The 24721-nt window shown below is 41.9% G+C and overlaps 1 protein-coding gene across 4 annotated transcripts in view; it reads right to left on the minus strand.

Annotated features, from left to right (window-relative positions):
- Window positions 1-24721, minus strand: part of sorbs3 (sorbin and SH3 domain containing 3) — a 44485-nt gene that overhangs the window by 14179 nt on the left and 5585 nt on the right. For 2 of the 4 annotated variants that reach the window (XM_084180985.1, XM_084180982.1), the window contains exons 1-6: window positions 22473-22499; window positions 8890-8967; window positions 7699-7893; window positions 6296-6374; window positions 5696-5832; window positions 3085-3148 (exon numbers count right to left, since the gene is read on the minus strand). In XM_084180985.1, the coding sequence (XP_084037111.1) occupies window positions 3085-3148; window positions 5696-5832; window positions 6296-6374; window positions 7699-7893; window positions 8890-8967; window positions 22473-22484 (565 nt within the window). In that variant the 5' untranslated portion in view covers window positions 22485-22499. Of the gene's footprint in view, window positions 1-3084; window positions 3149-5695; window positions 5833-6295; window positions 6375-7698; window positions 7894-8889; window positions 8968-22472; window positions 22500-23447; window positions 23520-24721 lie in introns of those variants that run through there. The other 2 variants (XM_084180984.1, XM_084180983.1) reach the window with 2 other exon arrangements.

The raw sequence follows: 24721 nt of genomic DNA on the forward strand, positions 1-24721 counted from the left end.
CTGTTGTCACAAAGTTGGAAGCACAGAATCGTCTAGAATGTCATTGTATGCTGTAGCGTTAAGATTTCCCTTCACTGGAACTAAGGGGCCTAGCCCAAACCATGAAAAACAGCCCCAGACCATTATTCCTCCTGCACCAAACTTTATAGTTGGCACTATGCATTCGGGCAGATAGCGTTCTCCTGTTCAAACCCAGATTTGTCCATCGGACTGCCAGATGGTGAAGCGTGATTCATCACTCCAGAGAACACGTTTCCACTGCTCCAGAGTCCAATGGCGGCTTTACACCACTCCAGCCGACGCTTGGCATTGCGCATTGTGATCTTAGGCTTGTGTGCGGCTGCTCGGCCATGGAAACCCATTTCATGAAGCTCCCGACGAACAGTTATTGTGCTGATGTTGCTTCCAGAGGCAGTATGGAACTCGGTAGTGAGTGTTGCAACCGAGGACAGACGATTTTTATGCGCTACGCGCTTCTGTGAGCTTGTGTGGCCTACCACTTCACGGCTGAGCCGTTGTTGCTCCTAGATGTTTCCACTTCACAATAATAGCACTTACAGTTGACCGGGGCAGCTCTAGCAGGGCAGAAATGTGCCGAACTGACATGTTGGAAAGGTGGCATCCTATGACGGTACAACGTTGAAAGTCACTGAGCTCTTCAGTAAGGCCATTCTACTGCCAATGTTTGTCTATGGGGATTGCATGGCTATGTGCTGAAATAGCCAAATCCACTATTTTTAAGGGGTGTCCACATACTTTTGTATACAGTACATAGTGTATATTCTATTCAGTAGGGCCCCAATTCCGACTCGAGTTAAGATCACTTTTCTCTCTATACATATTCTGACCTTGAACTTAAGCATGAGAATAGCATGCTAATCACCTGCTATTTGTTCGTGGTGGAGATCTAAGAAATGAAATTGTGGCGGAGGTGTGTCTACAGATATACCGTATTCTGACCTTCTGACTTCATTCCCTAATAAATCCACGACTTTTACGTGAGACGATACCATGAATAAGGTCGAGCGAATCTGCCGGTTCCATGTAGAAAAAGCATCTACTTATTTTTTTCCTATAGAAATAACAGCTATCTCCATACACTGTAATTTACAACTTGATAAGAGCTATTGATAAGAGCTAGGTAAATGAGTAATCCATTTGGATAAGGGAATTGTAAATATAAATGACACTTGGTTTAGATCTATTTTACCTTATAATCGCTGGAGACAAATTTGAAACCAGTCATATGGCAGCAAACTGAAGCATATAAACATATCAACTTCCCCACATTAAAGTTTATGAAATGCTATGCCGTTATGCAGAATTTAAATTGTACAGCCTTTTAATTTGCAGGGATGGGCACTCTCAAATGTCTCGACTTCCGCGACTTTCTCTGTTTCCTATTTCTATCATCTTAAATATTAGCCACTATCAGTATCGACTGTCAGTAGGCCTAATAACCACACATATTCAACTGCCAATTTACTGTTAGTTCCCTTCAGTTGGTATAGCCTACGTTATCATTCTATTTAATTACATTGTTTCAGTTATCTTCATTTGCTTCCTCTGTAAACGCCATCACGGTCATGTGGTTGTTGCTGAGGATCATTAGTAACAGTTCATAATATAAAAAACAATAATTTAATTGTTATGGAGCAGAGCGCAGACCAAGCTGTAACAGTTAGAACCTGACGCATGGCGCAATACCTGGCTGTGTCATCAAACAGTTCCATGGTTGGTGCAGGCAATAGATGAGGGTATAGCCTACTATTGTACACTATTCTCCCTATTATAATTATATGTACACTAATCTTCCAACATTACCATGGGTCAAAGAACTGAATTTGGCAATTTTCAGAAGGAATCAAACCACCATATTTTTTATTCATCAATATATAGTCCTGTGTAGCTCTGTTGGTAAAGCATGGCGTTTGCAACGCCAGGGTTGTGGGTCCGTTTCCCACGGGGGACCAGTATGAAAAAAAAATATGTATGCACTCACTAACTGTAAGTCGCTCTGGATAAGAGCGTCTGCTAAATGACTAAAATGTAAATATTTTGTGTGTAAATGCTCTCCAAAACATGTTTTATTTATTTTTTATTCTTATATACTTATCATGCCTAAATAATCTATAAAGTCAGAGTATTTTTTGATCTAACTGTTGGTGTTGAAACGGAGACGAATATGCATATATTTGGATTTCTTTCATTGACCCCTATTTTCTGAACCTGTTCTCTCAATGTATTTTAGTCTGTAGACAAAATTATAATTAAAGGTACACTGTATTTAAAGGGAAGGCTTAAGATAAATGTACTGAAAACCCTATTGAATGAAAACTCTATGACAAAATCTGTTGGCCAGCAAGTGGGAGGGTTTTCAGCGGTTCAATTACATTTATTCAGCTCGCGCAAGGGAACCACGCCTGCAAAGCCTGTTAGGCACCTTCATAAGGTAAGTCTGAATACCAAGTGCTGAAAGGCGTGCCTACGAAAGGCATAATTTCTTAAAGCAGAATCGGGCCCTAGTGACATTCCAATGCCATTATGAAATGTGACTAATGCAAATATTTTCTGTACTCTGCCAAAGGAATCCATCACCTGCACACTAATCAGGTTGGTGCCTATGGCACAATGAACCAGGACAGTAGACACTGCTCTCAGGAGGGATCAGTGGCTGTGAAACCTGTTAAAGGTTAAAAGCCAACTGCCTGCAGAGTGGTGACACCTGAGAATCAGTTTTAAACTCCATCCTGGCCATTCCCGTGCTGTCACTCTGAGGACCTGAGTGCTGCCTGTCAATACCACCAAGCAGACACATAACCAGACATAGACTACTGATATACAACTGGATATAAGAACTGGTATGAAGGAATACATTTAGGATGGGGCTAGATATGTGGAGATACTGTAGATAAATTGGAATGATTGGGTATAGATATCAAAACGGCTTGAGAGTTCTCCTCTCCCTGGAATAATCTGCCCTCTGGATCAGCTCTCTGGAGGCTGACATTGATAGAAAGGAATTCTCTGTCTGGGCTGGTGTGAGTGTGTGTGAGAGAAGGCGAGAGGGAGGAGGGGTCATACCTTCTGGCTTCTTGTGGATCTGCCTGAACATGCTCCTGTACCAGTCTTTGGGCTTGTTCACACTCTGGTGTGAGAAAAGAAGGGAACATGACAAAAACATACAGTGGGGAGAACAAGTATTTGATACACTGCCGATTTTGCAGGTTTTCCTACTTACAAAGCATGTAGAGGTCTGTAATTTTTATCATAGGTACACTTCAACTGTGAGAGACGGAATCTAAAACAAAAATCCATAAAATCACATTGTATGATTTTTAAGTAATTCATTTGCATTTTATTGCATGACATAAGTATTTGATCACCTACCAACCAGTAAGAATTCCGGCTCTCACAGACCTGTTAGTTTTTTTTAAAGAAGCCCTCCTGTTCTCCACTCATTACCTGTATTAACTGCACCTGTTTGAACTCGTTACCTGTATAAAAGACACCTGTCCACACACTCAATCAAACAGACTCCAACCTCTCCACAATGGCCAAGACCAGAGAGCTGTGTAAGGACATCAGGGATAAAATTGTAGACCTGCACAATGCTGGGATGGGCTACAGGACAATAGGCAAGCAGCTTGGTGAGAAGGCAACAACTGTTGGCGCAATTATTAGAAAATGGAAGAAGTTCAAGATGACGGTCAATCACCCTCGGTCTGGGGCTCCATGCAAGTTCTCACCTCGTGGGGCATCAATGATCATGAGGAAGGTGAGGGATCAGCCCAGAACTACACTGCAGGACCTGGTCAATGACCTGAAGAGAGCTGGGATCACAGTCTCAAAGAAAACCATTAGTAACACACTACGCCGTCATGGATTAAAATCCTGCAGCGCACGCAAGGTCCCCCTGCTCAAGTCAGCACATGTCCAGGCCCGTCTGAAGTTTGCCAATGACCATCTGGATGATCCAGAGGTGGAATGGGAGAAGGTCATGTGGTCTGATGAGACAAAAATAGAGCTTTTTGGTCTAAACTCCACTCGCCGTGTTTGGAGGAAGAAGAAGGATGAGTACAACCCCAAGAACACCATCCCAACCGTGAAGCATGGAGGTGGAAACATCATTCTCTGGGGATGCTTTTCTGCAAAGGGGACAGGACGACTGCACCGTATTGAGGGGAGGATGGATGGGGCCATGTATCGCGAGATCTTGGCCAACAACCTCCTTCCCTCAGTAAGAGCATTGAAGATGGGTCGTGGCTGGGTCTTCCAGCATGACAACGACCCGAAACACACAGCCAGGGCAACTAAGGAGTGGCTCCGTAAGAAGCATCTCAAGGTCCTGGAGTGGCCTAGCCAGTCTCCAGACCTGAACCCAATAGAAAATCTTTGGAGGGAGCTGAAAGTCTGTATTGCCCAGCGACAGCCCCGAAACCTGAAGGATCTGGAGAAGGTCTGTATGGAGGAGTGGGCCAAAATCCCTGCTGCAGTGTGTGCAAACCTGGTCAAGACCTACAGGAAACGTATGATCTCTGTAATTGCAAACAAAGGTTTCTGTACCAAATATTAAGTTCTGCTTTTCTGATGTATCAAATACTTATGTCATGCAATAAAATGCAAATGAATTACTTAAAAATCATACAATGTGATTTTCTGGATTTTTGTTTTAGATTCCGTCTCTCACAGCTGAAGTGTACCTATGATAAAAATTACAGACCTCTACATGCTTTGTAAGTAGGAAAACCTGCAAAATCGGCAGTGTATCAAATACTTGTTCTCCCCACTGTATTTGTAGACATATGAGAAAACGTTTATAGTATCTGAAGATTATGCCTTTGTTAAATGTTTTTCATGAAGAAATGGAATGTTGGTTATGTTAGTATCAAAAGGCAATGTTTAGTATAATGTCACATATAATAGACAGGAAGTGTGTTGTAAACTGGTGATTGGCCAGAGGAGGGAGTTTCATTGTTTATAAATAGGGGGGTTGGGCGAGGAAGACGTCAGAACGGCCATGGCAATCGGGAGAGCCGTTCTCCGGGTGTCATGTCACCTGTCATTTATGCTGTAACCTCGTGATTTTAATAAAAGCCTCTAACACGATGCAGCATAAAACGGACTCTTTGTTGACAGCAATAATGGCCACCATTCATCCGATACAACACGTTCTCAGAAGTTTCAGAGTACATGAATGAGAACATTTTGGCACCAGGTAAATGACAACTACAGATGTTGGATCTTAATATGATCACTATTTTGTTGCTGAGAATTTTCCTGCCCCGGGAAATGCAGATGAGCTTCATGTTTTACATAAATTCACTGAGAACACGCAATAACACACGATTATCTTAACAGTATTGCACTTTTCATGTAGCCTAATTTTGGACAGCTAATAGCCTAACAAGCAACATTATGGACTAAACATTAAAATCCTGTTGCTGCAGGATTATTTTGCTGCGACAATACTGGTCAAATTAAGATCCTACACCTGTAGGAGCGTACCAATGAGTTTTTCCTATCTGCGTGACCAGATTAAGAAAAAGTCTGGGCACTAGGGCCATATGTGGTTATAATATTATATAATATATAACAATAATATATGCTTTTTAGCAGACGATTTTATCCAAAGCGACTTACAGTCATGTTATGTATGGTTATGAATGCTGCTGTCTGTCTGTGTTTATCTTACTGATCTGGAGGCGATGGGCATCCCTGTTTCATCCACTGGGCCGATCCCAGAGAACTTGATGAGGCGCTCCTCCCTTGTAGCAGCCCTGCATGGCAGAGTGGAAGAGCCCCTGGTCTGGACTCCATTAGAAATAACCCCTGTTACAGAAAGACAGGACAGATCTGTTATCAAAAGCAGTTCAAACTGTCCTCATTCTTCTATTACATTTCAGCTGAGTAACAGTATGAACATTCAAGCGGTCTTCTTCACCACTATTGCCACTGGGTGGCATATACCCCGCATCATATAATACATTTTAGGGTGATAATAAAATGATTGTGAAGGCTTCATTAAAGCTGACCAAAGATCCCATAATACTTTGCACATTCATCACTTAAACATAAAACATATTTACATGTATATTTACATTTACATCATTTAGCAGACGCTCTTATCCAGAGCGACTTACAAATTGGTGCATTCAACTTATGATAGCCAGTGGGACAACCACTTAAAATAAATGTAAAAAATATGGGGGGGTGGGAGAGGGAGGGGTAGAAGGATAATCAAACTAAAACTGTAATGCTCTATATGATCATTTCAAGAAAACTATAATCCTACCATTTGATTGAGCAGGGCCATAGTATGATCCAAAACGAAGAGGGTCGGTAAGAGGGTCACTCCCATTGACCTCTGAGACCTAGGATGGAAAAACAGTTAGTCTGATATAAACATTATCAGTCGGAGAGCATGTGGCTGTATATATGAATAGTGTGTAAATAGTATTTTTGGTGTCTCTTGGTGTCTTTCCTATATATAACTCTTTATTTTTTGTAATTATTTTTTAAATGTAATATCTTATGTTGTTCTTGTCTTTTACTGTTCTGTACTTCGTCATGTATTTGTACGTTCTATGTGGAACATGTGCAGTAGCTAATGGGGATCCTAATAAACTAAACTAAACTGTGGAAATAGTCTGTAGTGCAAGAGACATTAGCATATATTGGATTAACCAACAGAAATACAGGACCTCTATCAATATCCAGTACATTCCAATTCAGTGGCATAACACTGAACCTGTGATACTAGACAATTCCACAGGATGGAGCAGTTGTCTATGAATATAACGTGTGATCTACACTGAGTGTACAAAACATTAAGAACACTTACTCTTTCCATGACATAGACTGACCAGGAGAATCCAGGTGAAAGCTATGATCCTTATTGATGTCACTTGTTAAATCCAATTCAATCAGTGTAGATGAATGGGAGGAGACATGTTAAAGAAGGATGTTGAAGCCTTGAGACAATTGAGACATGGATTGTGTATGTTTGCCATTCAGAGGGTGAATGGGCAAGACAAAATATTTAAGTGCTGCTGGGTTTTTCACACTCAACAGTTTCCTGTGTGTATCAAGAATGGTCCACCACCCAAATGTAATTCAGTCAACTTGACACAACTGTGGGAAGCATTGGAGTCAACATGGGCCAGCATCCCTGTGGAACGTTTTCGACACCTTGTAGAGTCCATGCCCTGACAAATTGAGGCTGTTCTGAGGGCAAAAGGGTGGGTGGGTGGGGGGGGGGGGGGGGGGGTGCAATATTAGGAAGGTGTTCATTTTTACATTTTTAGTCATTTAGCAGACGCTCTTATCCAGAATGACTTACAGTTAGTGAGTGCATACATTTTCTCCCTTACTGTGTTCCTAACTGCTGTTATCGTTGAAGTGCTACAGATGTAGGATCTTCATTTGATCACCATGTTGCAGGAGAACTTTCTTGCAATGCAGGACATTTAAAACCTGTAGTATATTTGAGGTTTAAAAAGGTTTCTGAAGTTTGTAATTTCCACTTGGAAATTTCAGACTTGATTTTCCCTTAAGAAAAATGGATCAACCCCTCTACATAAATGTCCATTAATTATAATTCATATAATAATTCACATTTCCTGTTGCAAACTGGCTCAAATTAAAATCCTAAATCTGAACAATAACCATGTGCATCTTCTTAACAGTTTTGCTTGCCTTAATGAGCTCCACGGGTGGCAGTCTTGTGGAACGGAAGGGGCTAAGAAGGGGGGTGGGGAGCCCCGGGGAGATGACCACCACCTCCTGGGTCAGGTCTGGAGGGGACAGGTGATGCTGCTGGCTGGAGGGAGGGCCATCGTCAGAGAAGACGATACGAGAGCCGTTCAGATGGTCCAGGACTTCCACACGTTGCTACAGGAGAGAGGCAGTTGAACACTACATCTAAACACAGCCATGTCATGTTGTTAATGCTCTGTCTGTCTGTCTGTCTGTCTGTCTGTCTGTCTGTCTGTCTGTCTGTCTGTCTCTCTCTCTGAGGGAGGTCAAGTGAGCTTGTTAACCTAACAGTGGGGCTCCTGGTGAAAAGTTCTCTAATTTATTTAAAGCAGAGCAGCAGAAGGATGTGCGGTTCCACCCACTTCATCATCTCCCTTGCAGAGGCTGTAGAAAGGGCCCATTCAGGACCTATATCAGGGGGCTGAAACAGAAGAGGCCCATTATAAGGCCATTAACCATCCATTCAGCTGGGCCTTGTATTCTCCAACTAGGGGGCGTGGCCCAGGCCGAGGGGGTCGAAACGGGGTCACTGATGTTGACCGCAGTGAAAGTGCACCAGCGTTAGCGATTCTCCCAAAGCCCTCCCCTGCTCTCTACCTTTCCGTGGCAACTGGTCAGCCTCCCTCCTTGCTGCCCAACACCACCCCTCTTATCCAACTCCTGCGTGTTTGAGTCCACAAGGGGTGTTTCAGCTCTCTCTATGTGGACTCTGGGGGTCATGGGTAGCTCTTGTGCCTCTCACACAGGATGAAACTGTATCTAGCTAAATCAGAGAGATGCCATTTTCATGAAAATTGAAGCCTGTAAATACAGTAAATAGCTGTTATTTTCATTCTACCTTATATGTGTTGTTGTTTTGCCTTGTTGTATAGTATCTTTAAAAGGCAACCCTCTGTGTGCTGTTCATGCCAACTCTGCCAAGGCAGACTTCAAAGGTTTTTGTCTCTGAGAGCAAAATCGTTTTGTTTTTAATACCTCTATCAAATCTTCAATACTTTGGCTCTGCCTGAATATGTTATTTCATAGAATTCAGTTCTACTAAGAATCTAGCTCTCTTCATGTGGCGTTAGAGATAGATGTCAGTTTGACTCTCAAATCCTAAATTAACTTTGTGAGCCAAAATGCCTGTACCTGAGACTGCATTTCATTTGTTATGATCCTGGCTGGTCTCTGACGCCAAAGTCTTTGTGCAGCCGCCAAAGTATCCACCTGTGATAAACAAAACACACATACCGGTTAGATGGTGAGCAAATAATTGATATCAAGTCACTCACACGCAGAGAACACCACGGTAGCATATTCTCTTACACAACACCCTAAAAGGAGACAAACAGATTTATGGTCAATTACCTCTTATTCCAGAGACAATTGCACTATGCCTTTTAGTTGGGTCACCAATCTGGAATACACATTGCATTGACGTCTGTGCCCAGTGGAAAGGGACTGACCAAAGAGCTCAGGAGCTGCCTGCACTGATAAAAGTCAGTTACAATTTAACAAACTGTACTTCTTCAGTTCTTCAGTTATTGGATTATTTTTTTTTTATGCCGAGCATCACTCCCAGAGATCTGAACTTTGATACACTTCCCGGCAGAAGAGCAGGCAGGCATTCAAGACTGAATTGTGTGTTCTCTAAAGACGAATGAACGCATTTCAGATCAAAATGTACTGTATAGAAAACGTTTCATGTCTATATTACATGTTAATGTGTAACGTCCTTTGTTGGGTCTCTGTGGGATTGATTGATTCATTCTATGCCACAGACCATTCTTTTCAGTGGAATATTTAATATTTAACATTTAATCTCTGAGTCATTAGTCTCTCTGCCAAACAACCTTTTCTTCCATAAATCAAAACTAAGTCATGAGTAGAGTTGACTGGGGTTCTATTAACCCACTGTCAAGGCATTCTGAAAGGAGAAAGTTTGTTATCCTCCTTTCCCTGTTAACACAGCAGAGGCCATTCAAAACATGAGTCAAAACTCTCCCTAAACTCTTCCATAACACATAGTAAAGAGAGAGCTGTGAGAATGGGCACTGTGGAGAGAGTGAGCCATGTCAGGCTGAAGTCAGGTCCTAATCACCAGCACCTTGGAAAATCAGATTAGCTGTTTCTACATCAAAGGCCGTGGGGACTCAAGGGGGGGTCATTTCCTCTCTCGTAGGAGGCGCCTCTCCTCCACAGTGGCTCCAAAGGCCCATAATAACATGGTTGGCATGGAAACTTAAGAACTGAAAAGATCTACAACTGCTACTATGGGACTTGAGAATTGATACGTGATTATTAAGGCTTTCCATTTGTGGTCAACTTTCTCCAACTTGGGCCTTGGCCAGGCAAGGTTGAGAGCTGTCCAATAGTTTTTGGGTTGATGGGTTTTCCATGTGGCCCATAACATTAGAGACTGTAATCATTATGGTCAGTGCTCAGAGACAGATATATGCACTCTGTCTGTGTACAGTACAACAACCCAGGACCAAATGTAGCAGAGAGATCCAATCAGTGTTACCGGTTCCAGACAATGATGTCACTCTTTCTGACTCATCACCTCCGAATAAATCAGGTTACGTTACAGGGAAAATATGGGAAATGGGAGATCATTGTCTACAATAATACCATTACAGCTCAGATACAACACAGATGTTAAGACTGCACTAAAAGCAATGATGTTTATGTGAGGGACACTTTAACAGTATATCACACTTGCCAACAGCATAAATCAGTTAGGTTTTCTGGTTGTTTTCACTGTGGTATTTCAACATAAATATTCACACTTCCAATGGCCTTTAGGGCAGGCAGCATTGTAGATGTTTGACATGATGTTGGTTTCTCTTGATTCTATGGCCATTACAACCCTCAGGTCTGGCTGTCTGTGGGCTGACATTCATTTTACATTTTTGTCATTTAGCACACGCTCTTATCCAGAGCAACTTACAGGAGCAATTAGGGTTAAGTGCCTTGCTCAAGGGCACATCGACAGATGTTTCACCTAGTCGGCTAGAACCAGCAACCTTTCGGTTACTGGCACAATGCTCTTAACCACTAAGCTACCTGCCGCCCCACTGAGATCCCATCTCACTGATGGATAACAAATAGTATTTCCACATAGGAGGACTGTTCAATCTAATACTCCAAAAGGACAAACAATTGAGCTTCTTTTTGTTTCAAACACTGCTGCCATTCATGTCTCAACGTCAATCACTGGTGCAATAGGGCTGTCTCTTGTTTCTTCTTTTCATGTATAATATTATAAATTGTGTTATTGCTGGAGAGACATATCTAATCATGATACATGAAGAGGGGGATCAACATGCATTGACTGTTTTGTTACAGACTTTGAAAGAAAACATTTGCAGACAAATGTCCTCTCAGTTCACAAAAGAACACCAATAAAATATCTGCTCTGAGGGTGGGAGTTAGTCAAACAGCCACTGTAGCACATCCACCCACACTGCATACCGCATACATAATTTAAACAACGGGTGGGTCTAATCCTGAATGTCTATTCCACAAATTACCACCAGCTAAATCTATGACGTTAAAATGCCTATTTACACTGTTCCATCTGACTGCGCAATCCACTGTTTCATTAACCCAGTCAGGCACTTTATAAATTTGATCTCCACTATAAAAAGCATCTAGGCATTATCTCACATTTCTTTTAGACTTTTTCAACAGCAGAGATTTGTATAAACCTTGCTGTCTTGTCTCTCCGACATTTGCAACATTGTTTCAATATTCAAATTCGATCTCCTGCTGTCCCATAGTATTGAACTTGTCGGGAGTCGGGACGAGACAGAAAGGCAGGCAGCGTTTCTCAGCCGAAATCATGAATCAGCTGTCATCATTTTTATGGATTTATACAAAAAATTGTCAATTTAAAAAAATGTCAAACGAAACGCAGCTAATTTGCAGTCTTTCCAGCTTCAGTTCGACGTGATTGTGTTACTGTAGCTATGTTGTTGGCTAGCTCCTCTGAACAACAGTGTCCTGACGAGTGAGCACATTCTCTATGCCAGGCGAAATTGCGCCTCATTAGCTCATTGTTATGTATGTGTCCAAATAAATGTCACTAGAAAACAGCTTAAACAAATGCAAATATGCTACTTTCTTTTATTCTGGCGGAACTTTTTGACGTGACTGTAAATTAGACGTAGTTGGCTAGCAAGCAAGGGATAAGAACGTTGCTAGCCAGTATGGCAATGGAACATTTAGAATGAACGACTGGGTCGCGTCTATAGATGCAGAACAAAAAGACTGAACGACTGGGTCGCGTCTCTAGCAGCCCTAGATTTGTGTCGGGACTATATTTTGTGGAAGGATGAAATAGTACGAATAGATTAATCAATAACGTTTTTAATTTAAATATGTAAATCATTATTTGAATATGTTGGTAACCCGTTGTATAAAGGTGATAATGACTTCGCGGGCATTATCACTGAATTATGCACTGCGAAAATGCATGCGTTCATTAGAATAGTCATCTTTAACATTTTCAGATTCACCACATTACTTCAAATGCACTTCCAATTATGGCAGTAACAATATCGCTTCCATACTGCAGGTTTGAAAGACTCCCAGCCTAGGTACTTTTAGTATCTTTGGCACCACAACAAAAACAATTTAAAGATCCAATGCAGTGGTTTTCATCTCAATATAAAATCATGTCTAAGTAAAATTAATGTATGATTGTTTTCAATTAAAATGGTCAAAAAGAAATAAAAATAGCTTCTTAGCAAAGAGCAATTTCTCAAGCAATAACTTTGCTTGGACTGTCTGGGAGTGATCTGAGTGGGGAGGGAAAAACTGAAAACTAGCTGTTATTGGCAGAGAGGTTTGGAACTATTTTTCTTATTAGTTAATTAACTAATTTACATTAGTAACTTTTTTTACAACACTAATTTACAACACAGGAAAATCACATTTTTGATTGCACTGGGCCTTTAAAATAAAAAATCATAGGTAGAAGTATCTCTACCAGTATGCATCAGAGGTAAAAAAAAAAAAATATATATATATCCCTTTGTCTGTGCATTTGGCCTCTACTGTTCTCATGACCTAAATTAGTCTGGATGGAGGATGGAGGTCTAATTGTATCAGCCAGAGCTGCACATATTACCACTCCCAGAGCACCAAACACGATCCAGCCTAATAAGGCAAAATCAGCTGTGATATCTGGCGAAAAATCCTGCTCCAGAACCTTGCTTCTCCCTGGGATATGTTTACTTTGAACACCCCAAACATTCTTATATGATTACTAACATTCAAATACCATGACTATCTCTTTCACATGGAGCGGATTCCTCCAACAGTAAGCTATAGAATAGAATAATTAAACAAAGACAGATACAATTCCACTAATCTAAATGCAATATACTGTATATATGAATAATAAACACCTGCAAAGCTCATAATGTCTGGTATACCATATAGGGTTGAAAAACCAAGATCAGGGCTGGATTACTAGTAGTGAGGAATGTCAGAGTCTGTCGACTTGACTTTGATGTCTGAGATGTTTCTTGTACTCTGGATAACATGATTAAGTCACACAGGTATACTTTGCTCAAATAATTTTGGACATTTCTCACACATGCAATATCTTATGTCAGATTGCTAGAGCTGCAGTGTGCCTTGTGTAATGCCCTCACCGTGCCTTCCAGCATCTGCCTTGTGGCCTTATGGGGCAACAACCAGGCTGCTTTGGGACATTGAAAGAGGATAGATCATTGAGGAAATACGACAATAGGAGACAGGGAGGATGGCTGTGTGGTAATCACTCTCACATGGCCTCACATATCTCTGCTCAGTGGAACTCATTTAGTCCCTTTGAATTTTGCCAGATGCTTTGCAATAGACTCACATTTCAAGAGAATGGGGTTATCACTAAACGTGACATTACCTTACATAAGCAGTTGTCTCCCACTTAATGAGATAATGGTTCACAAACTCAGATGTTAGATACAGATACAGAGATCAGTAGAGACCAGTAGACTAATTAGATTGAGACAACAGACTACTGTACTTTGCAAAGAGAGGAAGTAGGAGGTGGTGTTAGTTACAGGAACAGTGCACTATGATGTAGTGAGCCATAAAAGTGTTAGTCAGCATGGGGTCACTGAACTTCACCACACCCTGCTGCTGATTCCCAGGAAATCTATGGGAAGTTTCCCTCACGATCCAGAATAGCAACCGTGTAACTGAATAGAATGTAGACACACAGTTCCATAGGTCAAGGAACCGACTCGATAACCAACACCAAGCTTTTGTATGACTATATCAGTGACGTGCAATCAGGCTAGGCAGGGTAGGCAATGCTTTCCCTGTGATAATCTAATAATAAAAAAATATTATTCTTTGTTATCTAATGTTTTTTCTCAATGATTCTGGTGCTACAAAACCATAGGAAAGGTGTCAAGGTATGCATGCCTTCCATTCAAATCGTTGACGTGCGTGGTCGTTCCTGTGCATCAATATTGCCTAAACATGTTGTGTGGGTAAGCTTGGGGTAAGCTCTGCACATTTGGGTGTCTACATAATTATCCTCTGCAACAGAGGTAACTCTGGGTCTTCCATTCCTGTGGCGGTCCTCATGAGAGCCAGTTCCATCATAGCGCTTGATGGTTTTTGCGACTGCACTTGAAGAAACTTTCAAAGTTCTTGACATTTTCCGTATTGACTGACCTTCATGTCTTAAAGTAATGGACTGTCATTTCTCTTTGCTTATTTGAGCTGTTCTTGCCATAATATGGACTTGGTCTTTTAACAAATAGGGCTATCTTCAGTATACCCCCCGCCCCCCCTGCGTGGTCGTTCCTGACTCCAATCACTTTTGACTAGGCCTCGCTGCTTTGCCTAGCTTCATTCGTTGCATTGAGACTATTTCATATTTTGTGCATCAATATTGCCTAAACATGTTGTGTGGGTAAGCTTGGGGTAAGCTCTGCACATTTGGGTGTCTACATAATTTGGCGCTCGCGTCCTTTGAACTGAACGAAGCTAGCTAGCTAGCTAGCAAAAACAATATGACAAATTGACACTATACTGCACCTCAAACAATTTTCCAAGTTGGATTTAGAGGGAGACCAACACCTGCCCTTCCTGACCTACATTAGAGGAAGGGACAAAAAATCATCCGATTGAGACAACGACACGTTGCTGATGGGCTCTGGATATGATACCTGGCTGTCAAAGGCATCAACCGGCTTTCTGCTGATGGTCTATGGGGAGATTTTCAGTGAAATTTATGCACTCTTTCGTATTCTGCAGAATAAAATAATGGACATGGGGTTCTGCTGTGCACGTATCAGCGATATTATGAAAGTTCTGGATGCTCAGAGACAAGAGTTTGACATTTTCTATTATTCGGTTTGAGGAAAGAAATACACCACACTCGGCCTGACAGACACAGCAACCAGGAGCAGAGATGAGAGGAGAGAAATGTTTTACAATATTTTGGACAATATCAGTGTTCAAATGAAAGCCAGGTTTGATAATTTTGTCATCCTTGGCCATCATGTCAATCGAGGCTGAGAGACTTTTCAAACGCAAAAGGAATAAAGAAGACTTCTACAGCGCTGTCACTGAGAGGTTCACCCTGAAGGACAGACAAATTGACTTCATTTACAAGTAAAGGTAGGCATAAATGAATTTTTGTTGTTGCAATTTGAGGGTTAGGCTACTGTTGAGTAAACATGAGAATAGACAACATCCATTTGATGCATTTGATTAATCAAGCTTAAATTTGGTTTTGATGAAACACTTTTTTGACGTTTTGAACTGCATTTTTCAGCAATTTTGATTGTTGATTTGGACATTTTGTTAGAACCTTATTATATACAGTACCAGTCAAAAGTTTGGACACACCTACTCATTCAAGGGTTTTTCTTTATTTTTACTATTTTCTACATTGTAGAATAATAGTGAAGATATCAAAACTATGAAATAACACACATGGAATCATGTAGTAACCAAAAAAGTGTTAAACAAATCAAAATACAGTGGGGGAAAAAAGTATTTAGTCAGCAACCAATTGTGCAAGTTCTCCCACTTAAAAAGATGAGAGAGGCCTGTAATTTTCATCATAGGTACACGTCAACTATGACAGACAAAATGAGATTTTTTTTTCTCCAGAAAATCACATTGTAGGATTTTTAATGAATTTATTTGCAAATTATGGTGGAAAATAAGTATTTGGTCAATAACAAAAGTTTCTCAATACTTTGTTATATACCCTTTGTTGCCAATGACACAGGTCAAACGTTTTCTGTAAGTCTTCACAAGGTTTTCACACACTGTTGCTGGTATTTTGGCCCATTCCTCCATGCAGATCTCCTCTAGAGCAGTGATGTTTTGGGGCTGTCGCTGGGCAACACAGACTTTCAACTCCCTCCAAAGATTTTCTATGGGGTTGAGATCTGGAGACTGGCTAGGCCACTCCAGGACCTCGAAATGCTTCTTACGAAGCCACTCCTTCGTTGCCCGGGCGGTGTGTTTGGGATCATTGTCATGCTGAAAGACCCAGCCACGTTTCATCTTCAATGCCCTTGCTGATGGAAGGAGGTTTTCACTCAAAATCTCACGATACATGGCCCCATTCATTCTTTCCTTTACACGGATCAGTCGTCCTGGTCCCTTTGCAGAAAAACAGCCCCAAAGCATGATGTTTCCACCCCCATGCTTCACAGTAGGTATGGTGTTCTTTGGATGCAACTCAGCATTCTTTGTCCTCCAAACACGACGAGTTGAGTTTTTACCAAAAAGTTATATTTTGGTTTCATCTGACCATATGACATTCTCCCAATCCTCTTCTGGATCATCCAAATGCACTCTAGCAAACTTCAGACGGGCCTGGACATGTACTGGCTTAAGCAGGGGGACACGTCTAGCACTGCAGGATTTGAGTCCCTGGCGGCGTAGTGTGTTACTGATGGTAGGCTTTGTTACTTTGGTCCCAGCTCTCTGCAGGTCATTCACTAGGTCCCCCCGTGTGGTTCTGGAATTTTTGCTCACCGTTCTTGTGATTATTTTGACCCCACAGGGTGAGATCTTGCGTGGAGCCCCAGATCGAGGGAGATTATCAGTGGTCTTGTATGTCTTCCATTTCCTAATAATTGCTCCCACAGTTGATTTCTTCAAACCAAGCTGCTTACCTATTGCAGATTCAGTCTTCCCAGCTTGGTGCAGGTCTACAATTTTGTTTCTGGTGTCCTTTGACAGCTCTTTGGTCTTGGCCATAGTGGAGTTTGGAGTGTGACTGTTTGAGGTTGTGGACAGGTGTATTTTATACTGATAACAAGTTCAAACAGGTGCCATTAATACAGGTAACGAGTGGAGGACAGAGGAGCCTCTTAAAGAAGAAGTTACAGGTCTGTGAGAGCCAGAAATCTTGCTTGTTTGTAGGTGACCAAATACTTATTTTCCACCATAATTTGCAAATAAATTCATTAAAAATCCTACAATGTGATTTTCTGGATTTTTTTCTCTCAATTTGTCTGTCATAGTTGACGTGTACCTATGATGAAAATTACAGGCCTCTCTCATCTTTTTAAGTGGGAGAACTTGCACAATTGGTGGCTGACTAAATACTTTTTTCCCCCCACTGTATATGTTATATTTGAGATTCTTCAAATAGCCACCCTTTGCCTTGATGACAGCTTTGCACACTCTTGGCATTCTCTCTACCAGCTTCACCTGGAATGCTTTTCCAACAGTCTTGAAGGAGTTCCCACATATGCTGAGCACTTGTTGGCTGCTTTTCCTTCACTCTGCCGTCCGACTCATCCCAAACCATCTCAATTGGGTTGAGGTCGGGGGGTTGTGGAGGCCAGGTCATCTGATGCAGCACTCCATCACTCTCCTTCTTGGTAAAATAGCCCTTACACAGCCTGGATGTGTGTTGGGTCATTGTCCTGTTGAAAAACAAATGATAGTCCCACTAAGACCAAACCAGATGGGATGGCGTATCGCTGCAGAATGCTGTGGTAGCCATGCTGGTTAAGTTTGCCTTGAATTCTAAATAAATCACAGATAGTGTCACCAGCAAAGCACCCCAACACCATAACACCTCCTCCTCCATGCTTTACAGTGGGAACTACACATGCAGAGATCATCTGTTCACCCACACCTCGTCTCACAAAGATGCGGCGGTTGGAACCAAAAATCTCCAATTTGGTCTAATTTCCACCGGTCTAATGTCCATTTCTCATGTTTCTTGGCCCAAGCAGGTCTCTTCTTATTATTGTTGTCCTTTAGTAGTTGTTTCTTTGCAGCAATTCGACCATGAAAGCCTGATTCACACTGTCCCCTCTGAACAGTTGATGTTGAGATGTGTCTGTGACTTGAACTCTGTGAAGCATTTATTTGCAACAGAGGTAACTCTGGGTCTTCCATTCCTGTGGCGGTCCTCATGAGAGCCAGTTCCATCATAGCGCTTGATGGTTTTTGCAACTGCACTTGAAGAAACTTTCAAAGTTCTTGACATTTTCTGTATTGACTGACCTTCATGTTTTAAAGTAATGGACTGTCATTTATCTTTGCTTATTTGAGCTGTTCTTGCCATAATATGGACTTGGTCTTTTACCAAGTAGGGCTATCTTCTGTATACCCCCCCTACCTTGTCACAACACAACTAATTGGCTCAAACGCATTAAGAAGGAAAGAAATTCCACAAATTAACTCTTAAGAAGGCACACCTGTTAGTTGAAATGCATTCCAGGTGACTACCTGATGAAGCTGGTTGAGAGAATGCCAAGAGTGTGCAAAGCTGTCATCAAGGCAAAGGGTGGCTATTTGAATATATCTTTTTTGGTTACTACATGATTCCATATGTGTTATTTCATAGTTTTGATGTCTTCACTATTATTCTACAATGTACAAAATAGTAAAAAATAAAGAAAAACCCTTGAATGAGTAGGTGTGTCCAAACTTTTGACTGGTAGTGTATGTGTGTGTAATAATATTTCACATAATAATATTATTGTGTGTGTGTGTGTGTTTGCGGTGCATTGGAAGAATTGTAAATCTATTATGAAAGGCTATGGAGTTTGCGCTGTAAACTATTCTAATTAAATGTGTCCATATATTGGTATTTTAGTGACACCTATTGGTTGTTTGGTTGTAACTGTGGAGGCTACATCGGTCTATGGCTGAGCTGAGTTAAGTAGTGTTTCATTTCATCGGATTATATAAAATATGAGGCCATCGTAGGCTATCGCTTGTGTTCAGTATCTTTGCTACATTGGTATTTATATTTAATGAAAATTGTTTGTCAATCTTGGTTAATAGCTTATGTCACTCTGGTTGTTGGCGCTATCTGTTGTATGGTTCATCAAGGTTTATTTGTGAGTAAATCTGGCTTTTATAATAGCTAGTGCAGCGTTTCCCAAACTCAGTCCTCGGGACCCCAAGGGGTGCATGTTTTGTTTTTTTCCCTAACACTACACAGCTGATTCAAATTATCAAAGCTTGATGATTAGTTGATTATTTTAATCAGATGTGTAGTGCTAGGGCAAAAACCAAAACGTGCACCCCTTGGGGTCCCGAGGACCGAGTTTGGGAAACCCTGATAGTGCCTACCCAGCAACCTACCTCACCGCACATCACTGGACTATATTAGCTTTCATCTTGGCCGATAACCTACAGGGACATTTTTCATATATTTGCTTTAATCTTCAAGCCCATAAATAACTTTTATTACAAGAAAGTGTTTCACAACAGGATTTCTCTAAGCACCAGTATTTCAATAGGAAGATCTCATGAAAAATGAGTTGGCACTGTTTCTCTGTCACCTAGACTTCTCCTTTCCTCCTCTTCTCTGCTGTAGGAGCCCACTGGGCAAAAACTGGTTGAATCAATGTTGTTTCCACATAATTTCAACAAAAACATTCAATATGAGGGCGTTGAATCAATGTGGAAAACTGATTGGATTTGCAAAAAGTCATCAGTGTGAGGGAATGTAGTCTTTTTTTCACCCAACTTTTCACCTAAATCCAATGACATGGTGACATTAGATTTCACGTTGAATTCATGTTAGTTGACTCAACCAAATGTAAATCAAAACTAGACGTTGAAATGATGTCTGTGCCCAGTGGGAGTTTTCCTGTGACTTGGCCCAGCTCTGACCTCTTCCACTTCACCTCCTCCTCCACCACCTCCTCATCCATTGCATTGTTCTGCCAGGGAGTATGGTTTTCAGGACAGCCACAAAAGACACCTCATGAGTAGTTGTTCTGGTTGTCGTGGTGGCGACCCCTGAACTTCTGCTACCAACAGACCTATCTCCCGAGTGGCGCAGTGGTCTAAGGCACTGCATCGCAGTGCTAGCTGTGCCACTAGAGATCCTGGTTCGAATCCAGGCTCTGTTGTAGCTGGCCGCGACCGGGAGACCCATGGGGTGGCGCACAATTGGCCCAGTGTCGTCCAGGGTAGGGGAGGGAATGGCCAGCAGGGATGTAGCTCAGTTGGTAGAGCATGGTGTTTGCAACGCCAGGGTTGTGGGTTTGATTCCCATGGGGGGCCAGTATGAAAAAATATTAATGTATGCACTCACTAACTGTAAGTCGCTCTGGATAAGAGCGTCTGCTAAATGACTAAAATGTAAACAGCATCACCACAACAGGCAGCCTGCCAGGGCCCCAGCAGGGTAGAGTGAGTGTCTATGGTCAGTTGGAATAACAACAGCAAAACTTCTCTTCATGCCAAACATCATGGAAATATTTTTCAGCTTGTAAGAGAATGGACGAAACTCAACAATTGAATTGATACATTGATACACACAATTGATACATTTTATGTTATTTTACATATCTATCATGAACCAAAAAGTACAGTTCAAGGTAATATCATATAAGGCTGGGAATTGCCAGGGACCTCACGATACGATATTATCACGATACTAGCTGCTGATACGACATGTAGTGCGATTCTCACGATTCTATATGTATTGCAATTCGATGTTCTAAAGAGAGAGCATGAGAGAAAAGAGAGAGCGTGATAAAATGAGTTTTGATCAGTCACGAAAATAAAAGTGCTGAAAACATGTTGGCTCACTATTTAAAAGAAGATGGAGAACAAGCTATTGGATGAAAAATAGTGGAGTTTGGCATAGGTACAGCCTACGCCAAACTCCCGAGTGGCGCAGCGGTCTAAGGCACTGCATCTGAGTGCTTGAGGCGTCACTACAGACCCCCTGGTTCGATTCCAGGCTGTATCACAACCGGCCGTGATTGGGAGTCCCATAGGACGGCGCACAATTGGCCCAGCTTCGTCCGGGTTTGGCCGGTGTAGGCTGTCATTGTAAATAAGAATTTGTTCTTAACTGACTTGCGTAGTTAAATAAAGATAAAACTAGCCCTATTTAACGCTACCTAGCAAAACATTTAAATAATATCGCAATATCACTAGTATCATAACTTGAGTATAGTGAAATTAGTGTGCAAAGTCACTTTATGGATAACTCGATTTGATACCTAAAAAAGTGCACACAACTAATCAAACTAGTGACATCCTCTCTATTCATTGTATTTCTATGACTGACCTCCTTCGTTGGCCTCTGTGTGTGGGGCTGTGTTGAGCAGAAAGAGCAGGTTAATCATTGACTCCATAATGTTGTTCCCAGCCATGAGAACGGATCTAAGTCCTGCTCAGAGTTAGACTAATAAGAACAGACCAAATCACAGACGTCTGCTTAAGGTGGTCATTTTGTTTGTTTGTGTGTTCCTGTAGTGTAATGAAATACAGGTCCTGAAAACATCAGGCTTTTCATTAAAATCAGACAGCATAAACATCCCTTCATCTGTGTCCTTTAATGGAAATACTTATTATTATTTATTTTCTTGGACACAATTGGGCAAAAACTGGTTGAATCAATTCTGTTTCCACGTCATTTCAACCCCAAAACTCTATGTGAAGACGTTGAATCAATGTGGAAAACTGATTGGATTTGCAACAAGTCATCAACGTAAGGGCATTTTGTCTTTTTTTCACCCAACTTTTATCCTAAATACAATGACGCGAAATGTTTTGTTGATTTCACGTTGAATTCACTTTAGTTGAAAACTCAACCAAATGTAAATCAAAACTAGACGTTGAACTGACGTCTGTGCCCAGTGGGCCATGTCTGGTCTCCCACAACTACTCTCTGGATGAGTGGGAGGCAGGTAATGCCTTATCAAATAATCTCACACAATGTAGTACATTCCAGGGGATACGTTTAGTAAGAAAGCAAGAAACCTGAAAAGACCATCAATATGTTTTTACTTGAACAGGATGTAAGAAGATCATCACAAATCCTTTTCAAAAACCTGAGGGGTGACTCATCATCAGGTTGTTATTATAAAGATGTTCTCTAAAGGTTCCTACAAGGTTAATCACACACTCCTGCCTTGTCTCCAGACTGCAACTTGGCCCATGTGAACACACAGCCGTAGACCATACAAGGACCTGGACCCGGCCTGTTTATGACATGCGCTTATTGAGGGATACACACATTTATCAGAAGGAAACTATTCTGCCTCCTTGTATGGTGGTCCCTCCCCTCAGCCTGCTGCTTGGGGGAGCCATGGCTTCAGTGTTACTTGTCAATGGATACACTACATGTTCACTGCTGGATTAGATGCTCTTCATCAGACATACCATAGCCTCACTTTGAGGGGGCCACTAATAACATGACTGCTGAACCAGAGAGTGATTGGAGTTTTCAGGAAGGTTACTGTACTCACATTAGGGCTCATGCAGGGCTATGCAAGGTAGCTCAGCCTTTACACACCTTTACAAAAGAACAATCACAACCTTACACAGTGTAGGCAAATATACCGTCACAGTGCACATAAAAACACTCACCATTTTATTTTTTGTAATTATGGTTATTATTATTATTTTTGTTCAGAGTGAGTATAGGCTGTGGTGATGGAGCAAGAGAGATCTCAGGAGAGCTCAGAGGATCAGTGCAGGGTGTATATATCCTCCTGACATCCACAATAACCCCCAACGTAAAGGGTGAACAGGTCTGGAGCCAGTGGGCCGTGTGTTAGGGGCAGTGTCCCAGGGAAGTGTCCCTGACAGGGATGTTTAATGCCACGTGTCACATCATGGGAATCACACCTCTATACAGAGTTAATAAGAAAGTCCCCATGATTACAGTACAGTATAATGACCATAATAACACAGCCCCCTCTCATGTCCACCCTCTGTGTTCCTGTAATGTGACAGGGGGTGCCTCAGAGTGGGTCTCCTCTCCTCCACTCAATCATCCACATGCCACAACTCAGACTGCTACTCTATGATAGTTCCTAAATCACAGCATTGACGTCATCACTGAGGGTAGCAGAATAAAACAGCCTTCTTTTGTCAGAATGAGACAGCCTTAACTTCTGTACATTTATACTGTCCTGGGTCTCGCTGTGTGGCCTTACTCTCAAAAAAGTCTAAAAAAACAAAACACTGACAAATTCCTGGAAAAGTCTGCCTCACTAATCCTGTGAAGCAAGCAAGTAAGCCCAGAGCAGACAGGCCGACAGGCAGGTTAATCAACTCTTCAATAAAAACAGAGCAAAGCAGAACCTACCACAGCCACGTGATTACATAGTTACATAGTTAGTGTAAAATATCTCAGTCTGGCTATATCGGACAAGTGTATCTAATGCTATGTCATCCTACAGTACTGCCTCATCATGGGAAAAGTGTAGGCTACTCACCTCTGATACAGAATCCCAGGGAACAACACACCTCTCAAAGTCCTGTCTGCTCTGTGGCGCATGTAAGCCCAATGTGTTGTGGGCAGTCACTCTCTACTCCCGCTCTCTCTTTCCCTCCCTCCCTTTCTCTCACTCGCTGGACTTGCTCCGCCTGTGAAGGACTTCCCGGTTGACAGGCATTGCCATGGCAACCCCTGGGCCGTGTTCAAAAGGCACCCTCCTCTTGGCTTGTCAGTGTGGGGCTCCTTCAATGAAGAGGGCCCATTGTTGTGATAAGGTGATATTTCACAGCGCAGGGTTAACCAAAGGGGATTTTTTAAAATTGTAACCTTTATTTAACTAGGCAAGTCAGTTAAGAACAAATTCTTATTTACAATGACGGCCTACACCGGCCAAACCCGGACGACGCTGGGCCAATTGTGCGCTGCCCTATGGGACTCCCAATCACGGCCAGTTGTGATACAGCCTGGAATCGAACCAGGGGGTCTGTAGTAATGCCTCAAGCACTGAGATGCAGTGCCTTAGACCGCTGTGCCACTCGGGAGCAAATAGTTCATCACCTCCACCTCCCCAACAACCCACACTGCCCCCCCCTCTCTCTGTCTCTTTCTATCCCATGGGGGGGGGGGTTCAGGAGGGTTCTCTGATGATCCGCTGGCATCATTAGTATTTGGGCTGGTCCACCCCCATGTATCCCACTGACACTGGAGCCACCACTAGACTCAGACAGACAGACAGACAGAGCTGGTCTCTCTCACATCCCCTGCCCTTGCACACATCATTGATATCCAATTACAGCACGTTAGTACGATGACTAAAGAGAAGCTACAGTGGGGAAAAAAAGTATTTAGTCAGCCACCAATTGTGCAAGTTCTCCCACTTAAAAAGATGAGAGAGGCCTGTAATTTTCATCATAGGTACACGTCAACTATGACAGACAAAATTAGATTTTTTTTCTCCAGAAAATCACATTGTAGGATTTTTAATGAATTTATTTGCAAATTATGGTGGAAAATAAGTATTTGGTCAATAACAAAAGTTTCTCAATACTTTGTTATATACCCTTTGTTGGCAATGACACAGATCAAACATTTTCTGTAAGTCTTCACAAGGTTTTCACACACTGTTGCTGGTATTTTGGCCCATTCCTCCATGCAGATCTCCTCTAGAGCAGTGATGTTTTGGGGCTGTCGCTGGGCAACACGGACTTTCAACTCCCTCCAAAGATTTTCTATGGGGTTGAGATCTGGAGACTGGCTAGACCACTCCAGGAC

Source organism: Coregonus lavaretus (genome assembly GCF_964263955.1).
Source record: "Coregonus lavaretus genome assembly, chromosome: 17".
Lineage (NCBI taxonomy): Eukaryota > Metazoa > Chordata > Actinopteri > Salmoniformes > Salmonidae > Coregonus > Coregonus lavaretus.